The sequence below is a fragment of the Haliotis cracherodii genome, unplaced genomic scaffold (genome assembly GCF_022045235.1).
Source record: "Haliotis cracherodii isolate W230 unplaced genomic scaffold, xgHalCrac1.p SCAF_6, whole genome shotgun sequence".
NCBI classification, from domain to species: Eukaryota; Metazoa; Mollusca; class Gastropoda; order Lepetellida; family Haliotidae; genus Haliotis; species Haliotis cracherodii.
In genome coordinates, this window is record NW_027266319.1 from 47,545,038 (window position 1) to 47,557,074 (window position 12,037).

At 47.1% G+C, this 12,037-nt stretch overlaps 1 protein-coding gene across 2 annotated transcripts in view; it reads right to left on the reverse strand.

The window, feature by feature from the left end:
• Nucleotides 1–12,037, reverse strand: part of LOC139444904 (cilia- and flagella-associated protein 54-like) — a 122,026-nt gene that overhangs the window by 27,431 nt on the left and 82,558 nt on the right. For both annotated transcript variants that reach the window (XM_071225911.1, XM_071225910.1), the window contains exons 44-48: nt 8,455–8,521; nt 7,177–7,377; nt 974–1,237; nt 715–866; nt 166–293 (exon numbers count right to left, since the gene is read on the reverse strand). In XM_071225911.1, coding sequence (XP_071082012.1) covers nt 166–293; nt 715–866; nt 974–1,237; nt 7,177–7,377; nt 8,455–8,521 — 812 coding nt within the window. The remainder of the gene's footprint in view (nt 1–165; nt 294–714; nt 867–973; nt 1,238–7,176; nt 7,378–8,454; nt 8,522–12,037) is intronic.

The window sequence follows — 12,037 nt, forward strand, 5'->3', positions numbered from 1 at the left end:
TACTAGTACATTTAGGAGAGGCAACTCTGCATAGCCCACTGCAGCTCTTTTAACCACTGGTAACCTGTATTCTACATGCCCATTAAGGCAATAATACCATGTTTTGTCTGACAAACAACCACTCTAACCAATTCCCTTCCCCTGCATTAGGTCTGAAGGACATACCATCTCTGGGGGAGTCGTGTGGGGACCTCATGGAGTACTGAGACAGCTTGGGGCCCCTACTGCCCAGCCCACCACGGGATATGGTGCTGATAGTGCGTGGCTTCATGTAGACCTGGCCCTCCAGCACGCTGCAAGTATGTGGAACATGATGTCATACAGAAGTTGACTACTGCTGCAGATGAGAAAAGCCACTGCAGATCCCAGTCCATCCATGGATCTGAGTGTTACATATATTACAGACGCAGAGAGTAGAAACGAGAAAACCATTTGGTCCTGGAGTCTCCTACAGTGAAATCCTGTTCATCAGGACAGTAGTTTCATGTGACGTGGTGGGAATTAACAAATTTCTGTCAAAACAAATTATGTATACTTTGCAATATCTGTTTAGTTACAAGTAGTCCATCCCAAATGTTTCATTCATTCACATTTAATGACTTAGATTTATCTGATTCTGGCAACATCAATATAAAAATGATACATTTTACTTATATATTAAACCATCAGATAATGAAGAGCAAGATAAAGTGTTCTTTGACAGTGTCAACCTACATCACATCCTCAGCAGCAGGCAGGACAGGGATAGTGTTGGCTATGGTTACAAAGAGGTGAGCCTGGACGATGGAGAGATGGCAAGTCATGTGAGGCCCATATAAGGTCCCCAGACTGGACGATAGGCGCTTGTCCAGGACAGTCTCTATGACCTGAAGATGTTACATAAATCATTTACTACATGAAGCACACAGATTAAATACTTCACAAGGATGGCTGACAGACTCATAGTGGTGAGTAAGAATGGAAATTTTCTTACTCGGAGATTGACTCGGTCTGTGAGAGGCTTGGCAGTGTTGAACCTGATGGAGCTCATTCGAGATTCAACCTGTCTGAAGTTGCTGTCTCCTGTGTGGGGAAGACGCTCACCATGCAACAGTCTCTGCAGTGTGATGAAGGCCTCCGTGTACAGGCTCAGGTCAGTCAAGATCCGAACCTTCAGGATCCGGCCATCCACAGTTCGCTGCAGATCTCGACACACAAAGGTGGTGAAATACTGGTATAAGGTCAACAATGGAAGAACCTGGCAAAACAGAAAAACAATTCTCATAAAAAAAACAACTGCTCATCATCTTCATCTTTGGTAACAAAACTTTTACAAACCTGTAGAGGTTATGAATTCTCTGATGAAATCCTCCTTGGGGCACTTATTGCATTTTCCGGGCTCAAGAAAATCTACATGACATAGTTGTAACCATTTTCCTTAATAAAAAAATGTTACCACACAAAAAACTTCGTTTTTGTATGATATGCGTCCACCCTAATGGTGCCTCACTCTCCACGGCGCGTCACGCCAAGGGAAGCAACCCTCACCCAAATCACTTTCCATATGTCTAATGCTGACGGAATGTGGGATGTGGGGAGGTGGGTGGCCGTGCCCCAAGGAGGATTTCATCAGAGAATTCATAACCTCTATAGGTTTGTAAAATTCTCTTTCAGATTAAATCCTCCTTGGGGCACTTATTGCATCAAGATAGACTCCTAAAGATAATCTAGGAAGTGGCATCCGTCAGCAACAAGCGTGCATAAATACATCATATTTTGATTATTTCAATGAATAAACAAGAGTTCAATAAATGGAACCAACCTTATCTTGAGGCACCACCGTCGAAAGGCGGGGGCTAGACACAGGGCGTGGTCGACCATACACAATGAAAAAAAACATTCTTTGTGGCTTATCATATCGAGACACCCCCCCCCACACACACACACACACTTTTTTGAAGAAGTGATATGGGGTGCGCAGATCACGAGAGACTATAAACAGAGCTAGGCCAGAGGGTCCCCGTGAATCGAAGGAGTGCTTGTGCTAATACGATTATTATTGAGTAGTTATGGCTGGTATTGTTATCGACCGTAGAAGATATAATCCGGACCGTTACTGAGCAGTTTTATAACCGGTCCAGGCGGTCTAAAATCTCAAACGCTCAATCGGCTAGAGATGCAGAACTTTGCCCAGTTCGGAGAACTGACTGACCAAACCGAGCACGCTCGCTTGAGTGCTTGTCGAGTTGGTAATGTTTGATGAACGTGCTCGGCTGGCTCCAAATGGCCGCGGAGCAGATTTCCTCAATGGGCAGAGCCGTGGCGTACGCTTGTGTCGTAGCCACTGCTCTAACCAAATGAGCCTTCAACTTGGTAGGGGGGTCCCTGCCTTGAAGGGTGTACGCAGTACGCAGTTTGTTTGCTCGCAGGTGAGCCAGCCTTCCTACCGCCATAACAGCAAAACAGTTGATTATCCTTACGGATACCCTTAGTTCTGCTGATATAGGACTTGAGGGTCCTGCGGACATCCAAGACATGAGCATGTCTTGTAGTGGTCCCCGACGAGGAAGGCTGTGAAAGAGCAGGTAGCTCAATAGGAGCCGTCACGTGGAAGGCGTGTGCGACCTTAGGTCGGTAAGAGTCCGGCAGGCAAATACTGACCCTGTCCCGGTGAAAGACAGTTAGTTCAGGATCGGCTGACATTGCGTGAATGGCGCCTACCCGTCTGCCAGACGTTACCGCCACAAGGAACGCCATCTTCTAGCTCAACAGCTAAAGAGAGAGACACGACAGATCCCGAAAGGAAGGACCGGACAGCCAATCAAGACAGGCGGTCGTATCCTGTCCACACCTGCTAAAAAGCGCTGCACTAATGGGTGCACACCCAGAAGTGCCCCGTCGACAGGGACGTGAAAGGCTGCAATAGCTGTAGAGTACCCCCGGACTGTCGATGCGGCCAGGCCGTCATCTAGTTGCGACTGGAGGAACTCAAGCACGGCTACGAGATCTGCAGAAAAGGGATCTGCAATCCCTCTATCAACACACCAGGGCGCATAGCAGGCCTATCTTTCCTCGTACTGAACGTTTGTCAAATCCCTCCGCGAAGCCAGTATTGTGTCTGCAACTCTTGCAGGAATACCGCTCTTCTGGAGGCGATTCCTGACAGTGGCCAAGCCACCCACTGAATCCTGGGATTCGGGTGGAGGGCCCCGTTCTGGGACAGGAGGTCCAGTCGTAAAGTTAATAGAACAGGAGGCTGAGCCAGAAACCTGAGTATGACTGGAAACCAGCTCTGCGCCGACCAAAGTGGTGCCAGGAGCACAAGTAGTCGCGCAGGCTGAGTGCCTGGACCTTGGAAATCAGAGGTACTGGGGGGAATGCCCACAGAATTCTGTCCGTCCAATCTAGCTGGAAGGTGTCCGGTGCCACGGACCTCAGGTCAGGGACTCGGGAGCAGAATGTTGGTGTCTGGTGATTCACCCCAGACGCAAACAGATCCACCTGGAACGACCCGTATAACTGGACTGACGCGTCTGTTTGAACTGTGAGAGATGGAACGGGAGTGTCGAGGGGGAGCCCCCGGGACAGATTCCCGACCTCGGTCAACCACTGAAGGTATGCATTGAGCCACTGCGGAGTCACGAGAACAGTCTCGAGATCTTCCGAGTTCACCCAAAGTCGACGGAGCGCTTGTTGAATGGGTCTCATTCTCAAGCGCGCCCGCCAAACCACATTCACTGTCGCCGCCATGTTGCCCATTAACTGGAGCCATATACGAGCAGTGTGACTTGCGGACAGAAGGAACTCGGAAGTAACACTTCTGACCTTGGTAATGCGATCTTGTGACAGAGATACAAGTCCGCTCACCGTGTTGAAATTCGCCCCTAGGAAGACTAGATTTTGAGTAGGGCTCAGATCTGACTTCTTGAGATTGACAATCCACCCTAGAGTGATCAGAATATCTATCACCTTTTGACCTGGCCACTTGGGCGGGAATCAACATCAACTTGGAGATCGTGAATGGTAGAACCCTGAACTGATAACACCTCCCGTCGAAAGAAAACCTGAGGTATTTCTTGAACTCGGGGTGTATGGGTACGTGGAGATAGGCGTCTTTTAGGTCTATTGACGTTAGCCATTCTCCTGTCTCGACAGCTGAGATCACCGAGCGCAGTGTCTCCATCCTGAAGGATGGTACCTCTATAAGTTTGTTCAGCCTTCTCAGATTGAGAATAGATCTGAACCCTCCATCTTTTTGGGTGACAAGGAAATATGTCGAGTAGAAGCCCTCGCTTTCCTGTCCCACGGGAACCGGTTCGATCGCAGCCTTCATAAGAAGTGTGTCGACCTTGGCACGGAGGAATTCCGCCTTCTCTCAGATAGCAGGCACCGGAGTGTGCTTTATCCTGGAGAAGGGGGGCGGATGATGTTTCCACCGAGGCAAATGGCCATCCCTTAAAGTGGACCGGGTCCGGGGATTGGATGTGACTTCAGGAATAGAGCCAGTCGGCCGCCTACGGGGACATCCGTCTTGAGGCAGTGGACCCCGGCTGTCGGCAGTTCGATAACATGCGACTGTGGGTCCGCCCGGGGCACTTAGGGCGCTAATGGGAACGCGATGGGTTCCCGACCCCGCAAAAAGGCTGCTGGCCTCGACCAGCTGCCTTGCCCCGGCCCCTGCCTCTCTTGCTCCTCCCGGCGCCCTTACCTGAAGGAAGCGGCTGCTTCCAAGCAGGTGCCGACTTCAGACCCAGCGCGTCGGCGTAGGAGGAGTTAAGTGGAGAGATCCGCTTACGCGGTTTAATGCATGGTACCTCCAACAAGGCCTTAGAATCCTTGATGGAGGCATACAACTTTGCGGCCTCTCGGACCACCTGCTGAGCCCCAGGGAAGAGGGTGGCAACCATCTTATAAGGCAAAGCAAGTAGATCCTGGCGTGTGGAAGTCGAGTATTTGGATACAGACATCCACAGCCTGCGCATGCCCATGACTGCGCACATCATCTGCGAGGCACAGCTCCACAACTCCCTCTGTACGGCCAACAGATATGCGGAGTGTATGGACACACGGAGCTGCTGACATGCGTTACGATATTGCTCCTTGAAGCAAACGTAAGCAGCCTTCAGCTCCGCACCGCACGCGGGAAAGGGTGGCAACTGCCGGCCCTGCTTGACCTTTGCCAAGTCGGGGGTCAAAGACCCCCCCAGGGTAACAGAAGTCCAGACGCATTCGTCCACCACCGGTACCTCGAAGTCACCATCCTCTGCTAACGGGTACCGCTTAATAAGTTCGGGCAGGTTGAACTTCCTGCGGGCACCCAACAACAGAGGGTTGATGACCTCATGCACCAGTGAGGAGAGAATACGGAGCTGCACCTGGGGCACTTGCTCAGAGCAAACGGAAGGCGGAACACAGACGGATCCGACTGGGGCATGGGCGCAGCCACCTGAGACAGTACCTGGACAATCTTGTCCCATACATGCCTTAACGAGGAAACAAAGGAAAATGTTCTCCGAGGCGTCTCCCCCCTCCTCCATCCACTCCTCCTCTCTCGATTCTGAGCTGAAATTAATCGACTCTTCCCCGAGAGAAGAGGCAGACGAAGTCGGAAGGGGCTGCACCCGGCCCAAAGCCGAGTTCCGGTCCCAAGGTGCCGGGGGTTCAAGGGAACCCACCTGGCTCTGGGCTAGGAATCCGCTAGAGGAAGCCTCGGCCTCGGAAGAGGCGTCTGGCTCCGCTAGGGAGAACTGTGCGTCGGTAGTGAACGGGCCCGCGCCCGCCACCCCTCCGCCGGGGAGCGACCTCGAGCCGAAGCCCAGTCTGAGATCATCCCCGAGACCAAGTGGCCTGCCACAGCCGACGCTGGGCATATCACGAGGTCTCGAGGCCGCGTCTGGCGCCGACAACGGGGAAGGCTCGGTCCGCATCTCCTCTCGGAGCTGAGACTTTACCTACTCCATCATCGACGCCATCTGCGACCTCAACAAGGCAGAAATGTCCGCCAAAGACGGTGCAGGAGAGGGTGCAGTGATTGTTACGGCGACCCTAGAGCGGGAGGGAGCGGAGGAGACAGTCTCTGCTGCTTTTTCACCCTTTTTAGATTTTTTAGAGGGGGGGGGGGGAACGGTCTTTGCCTATCTAATATCCACCCCCGCCTTCAAGAGACCCTTAAAGTGCAAGAGATCCACTTGTCTCTTTTTATGAGCCCGGGGGGTGAAAGCAACATAGATCGGGCATGACCCATCGTCATGCCTGTCTTCTGCCAGACACTTGAGGCAAGTATCATGCCTGTCTTGGGGGGTGGATAGATGCCTAACACCCCGTACACAATTTGAAGGTCTGTAAAAAAGACCGTCATTTTTTAGTTGGGCGGGAAGGCTAATAAAGTGTATCAGTGCGATTGAAAGATCGGAAAGATACGTGCATAAATTTGTGAAACTAGAAGCAAAGGCGTAATTTAGAATGCGATTGGTAACGCGATACTAATAGCCAATGTCGTAGTATAATTATAACACCAAAGTGGGCGTGTTACGCGCGAAGGTGTGAAAAAAAGGTAAGTGTAATCTAAATATAATTAACACACCACCTTGGGTTTATTAAAGGAAAAGTCCGATGATATAACGTTAAAAACCCCAAGCCGTTTTTAATGGCCCTGGTGTTACATGTATCATACGTGGCACTACAATATGGACGCCATGACGTACACGTGTCACATAATTACAACTCTATAACTTTACAATGCGAGGTATTACGCCTTTGCATGAAAGAAATGTACCATACATGCAGTTTGGTCTGCCATGGTTCTTGTACGAATGATTATCTTGTACTTTGTTAGTCTTGAAAAAAACAGCACATCTGTCTTTGTCAGATGACATAAGGAAACTGATTTGGGTGAGGGTTGCTTCCCTTAGCGTGACGCGCCGTGGAGGGTGAGGCACCGTAAGGGTGGTCGTATATCATACAAAAACGAAGTTTTTTGTGTGGTAAAATTGTTTTATTAAGGAAAATGGTTACAACTATGTCATGTAGATTTTCTTGAGCCAGGAAAATGCAATAAGTGCCCCAAGGAGGATTTAATCTGAAAGAGAATCAGAAATATGCATGCAAGACAAATTTTCAGTTGACCAAAACTTAAAATGGACAAATATTATAGTCAAGCAAAAGCCATAATATGAAAGAGAGAAAGACTTTACTTACAAAGAGGTTGTGCTTTCCTCTGGAAAGTTCTTCAGTCACCCATCTCAGTGCAGAAACAAGTTGTCGGCCATCACAGCGGAATCTGTCAGACAGGAAGTCAACCCCTGGTACAAGGTTTGTGACCTCACAACCTTCACCCACCTCGTACATAGCATAATCACGGTCAGCAGTCGGGTGAGGGAGAGATGACCGGAACAGTCCCTGAGACAGAGTGAGAAATCACAGTGGAGCAAAGGACGTCTTCAAAACACATTCTAACCAACTAATCAAGAAAGTTGTCTTGTTGAACACAATCATCCTTCCAATATACAAACTGACTTGTTGATTTAGGTGTTTCGTGTGAAATGCAGTGTAACCTTGAACTGTCACTTTATAGGTCTTACCTTGAACTGTCACTTTATAGGTCTTACCTTGAACTGTCACTTTATAGGTCTTACCTTAAACTGTCACTTTATAGGTCTTACCTTGAACTCTCACTTTATAGGTCTTACCTTGAACTCTCACTTTATAGGTCCTACCTTGAACTGTCACTTTATAGGCCTTTCCTTGAACTGTCACTTTATAGGCCTTACCTTGAACTCTCACTTTATAGGTCTTACCTTGAACTGTCACTTTATAGGTCTTACCTTGAGCTCTCACTTTATAGGTCCTACCTTGAACTGTCACTTTATAGGCCTTTCCTTGAACTGTCACTTTATAGGCCTTACCTTGAACTCTCACTTTATAGGTCTTACCTTGAACTCTCACTTTATAGGTCCTACCTTGAACTCTCACTTTATAGGTCCTACTTTGAACTGTCACTTTATAGGTCTTACCTTGAACTGTCCCTTTATAGGTCTTACCTTTAACTGTCACTTAATCTATAGGCCTTACCTTGAACTGTCACTTTATAGGTCTTACCTTGAACTGTCACTTTATAGGTCCTACCTTTAACTGTCACTTTATAGGTCTTACCTTGAACTCTCACTTTATAGGTCCTACCTTTAACTGTCACTTTATAGGCCTTACCTTGAACTGTCACTTTATAGGTCTTACCTTGAACTGTCACTTTATAGGCTTGAACTTGAACTGTCACCTTATAGGCCTTACCTTGAACTGTCACTTTATAGGTCTTACCTTGATCTGTCACTTTATAGGCTTGAACTTGAACTGTCACTTTATAGGTCTTACCTTGAACTGTCACTTTATAGGCTTGAACTTGAACTGCCACTTTATAGGCCTTACCTTGAACTGTCACTTAATAGGCCTTACCTTGAACTGTCACTTTATAGGCCTTACCTTGAAGAAGAAGCCAGACAAGAAGCAACATTCCATTCGCAGTCCAAGGTCAGAGGTTAACACATACCTGTAAACAAATATCAATGGTAAATAGCAGTTTCACATGTCAGCTCAAAGTACAAGTGAGAGTATGTGAATCTATCAAACAAAGTAAGCATGTATATTTATAACCTTGTACAAAGTCAAACCTAACTACTGAACTGCAGCAATGGATTTTAAAAGAATATTTACTATCAAATGTACCAATGTATTCAAATGTTCAACTTTCTGAGCCATGTTAGATGCCAGTATGTCTCCCTGACCAAAACCCTATGTTAAACCTACAGTGCCATGTCAGATGCCAGTCTGTCTCCCTGACCAAAACCCCATGTTAAACCTACTGTGCCATGTCAGATGCCAGTATGTCTCCCTGAACACAACCCCATGTTAAACCTGCTGTGCCATGTCAGATGCCAGTCTGTCTCCCTGAACACAGCCCCATGTTAAACCTACTGTGCCATGTCAGATGCCAGTATGTCTCCCTGAACACAGCCTCATGTTAAACCTACTATGCAATGTTAGATGCCAGTATGTCTCCCTGACCAAAACCCCATGTTAAACGTACTGTGCCATGTCAGATGCCAGTATGTCTCCCTGAACACAACCCCCTGTTAAACCTGCTGTGCCATGTCAGATGCCAGTCTGTCTCCCTGAACACAGCCACATGTTAAACCTGCTGTGCCATGTCAGATGCCAGTCTGTCTCCCTGAACACAGCCACATGTTAAACCTGCTGCGCCATGTCAGATGCCAGTCTGTCTCCCTGAACACAGCCCCATGTTAAACCTACTGTGCCATGTCAGATGCCAGTATGTCTCCCTGAACACAGCCCCATGTTAAACGTACTGTGCCATGTCAGATGCCAGTATGTCTCCCTGAACACAGCCCCCTGTTAAACGTACTGTACCATGTCAGATGCCAGTATGTCTCCCTGAACACAGCCCCATGTTAAACGTACTGTGCCATGTCAGATGCCATTATGTCTCCCTGAACACAGCCCCATGTTAAACGTACTGTGCCATGTCAGATGCCAGTATGTGTCCCTGAACACAGCCCTGTGTTAAACCTACTGTGCCATGTCAGATGCAAGTATGTGTCCCTGAACACAGCCCTGTGTTAAACCTACTGTGCCATGTCAGATGCCAGTATGTGTCCCTGAACACAGCCCCCTGTTAAACCTACTGTGCCATGTCAGATGCCAGTATGTCTCCCTGAACACAGCCACACATTAAACCTACTGTGCCATGTCAGATGCCAGTATGTCTCCCTGAACACAGCCACATGTTAAACCTACTGTGCAATGTCAGATGCCAGTATGTGTCCCTGAACACAGCCCTGTGTTAAACCTGCTGTGCCATGTTGGATGATAGTATGTCTCCCAGAATACAACCCCATGTTAAACCTGCTGTGCCATGTCAGATGCCAGTATGTCTCTCTGAACACAGCCACGTGTTAAACCTACTGTGCCATGTCAGATGCCAGAATGTCTCCCTGAACACAACCCCATGTTAAACCTACTATGCAATGTTAGATACCAGTATGTGTCCCTGAACACAACCCCATGTTAAACCTACAATGCCATGTCAGATGCCAGTATGTCTCCCTGAAAACAGCCCCGTGTTAAACCTACTGTGCCATGTTGGATGCCAGAATGTCTCCCCGAACACAGCCTCATGTTAAACGTACTGTGCCATGTTGGATGCCAGAACGTCTCCCCGAACACAGCCTCATGTTAAACGTACTGTGCCATGTTGGATGCCAGAACGTCTCCCCGAACACAGCCTCATGTTAAACCTACTGTGCCATGTTAGATGCCAGTACCATATTTTCTTGACTATAGTGCGCACCCCCCTCTAGCGGGTTCAATATTTTGGAAAAAAATAAATTTGAATATTATGCGCAGAAAAGATTTACACAGTACCCCTTCAGCGAAGTCCGGCAAACGAACGGGTGCTGAGAAACTTCGTCAGTACAAATTCAAATACATGTTTATTTACCGTTTAAATAGTATTTATTGTTCTGCTAGGCAATGTTTTATATCTAGGGATTAAGATTACCTTGTGTATTTTCTCGTAAACTAAGCCGGAAACAGCAATCAGCTGTACATACCTTTTCTTGGAATCGAACGGTGATTCGGTCAAGACACAACCAATGATATAACTTTATAGGATTTTTAATGCAAGAATCGGCAACAATTGTATCTGAAACTATTTTATTTATCAGGAATGATATATTACGTTATTTTCTTAATTATATGCAGCCTTTACTAAACATATTTAAAATAATAATAACCCTAAGCGAAACAGCTGATCGCTATTCCCGGGTATTATTTTTTACATGGAACATGTCTGACCAGTCACTGTTAAGGCTCACGCACACGTGAACATGTGATTGCGAGAATTTCATGTTGACATAGAATCGTCAAACAAAAACAAATATGACTTTTAACGAGTCAAAGTATGTCATTTATGATATATGTATCCATTCTTTCTGAACTAAAGTTCGTTTCAAGGCGTCAATAGCGGTATTCTGACCGTGGTTGCTGTTAATAACGGTGAGTTGTGCAATCTTCCGATTGCTTCACACACGATTTCGCCGAAATTAATAAAAACAATATTATAAGGAATTTTGAATAAAATTAATGAAGTAAGTTACAAACATAAGTCAAGATATACAAAGAACACTTTTTATAGCCAGACAGTGTAATTACATGATTATTTTGCGTACTTCAGTATGGATTTGTTGACATGGTATTTCCGGTGTTACGTGCTCATGGTAATGTTTTTCCATGGGGGAAAAAAACATCCAAACTCATAATTTGTTTATAATGCGCACCCCCTACTACAAAGCTGTGTTTTTTCAAAATAAAGTGCGCACTATACTCAAGAAAATATGGTATGTCTCCCTGACCAAAACCCTGTGTTAAACCTACTGTGCCATGTCAGATGCCAGTATGTCTCCCTGAACACAGCCTCATGTTAAACCTACAGTGCCATGTTAGATGCCAGTATGTCTCCCTGAACACAGCCACATGTTAAATCTACTGTGCCATGTCAGATGCCAGAATATCTCTCTGAACACAGCCTCATGTTAAACGGACTGTGCCATGTCAGATGCCAGTATGTCTCCCTGAACACAGCCCCATGTTAAACGTACTGTGCCATGTCAGATGCCATTATGTCTCCCTGAACACAGCCCCATGTTAAACGTACTGTGCCATGTCAGATGCCAGTATGTCTCCCTGAACACAGCCCCCTGTTAAACGTACTGTGCCATGTCAGATGCCAGAATGCCTCCCCGAACACAGCCCTCTGTTAAACCTACTGTGCCATGTCAGATGCCAGTATGTCTCCCTGAACACAGCCACGTGTTAAACCTACTGTGCCATGTTGGATGCCAGAATATCTCCCTGAACACAGCCCCGTGTTAAACCTACTGTGCCATGTCAGATGCCAGTATGTCTCCCTGAACACAGCCCAATGTTAAACCTACTGTGCCATGTCAGATGCCAGTATGTCTCCCTGAACACAGCCACGTATTAAACC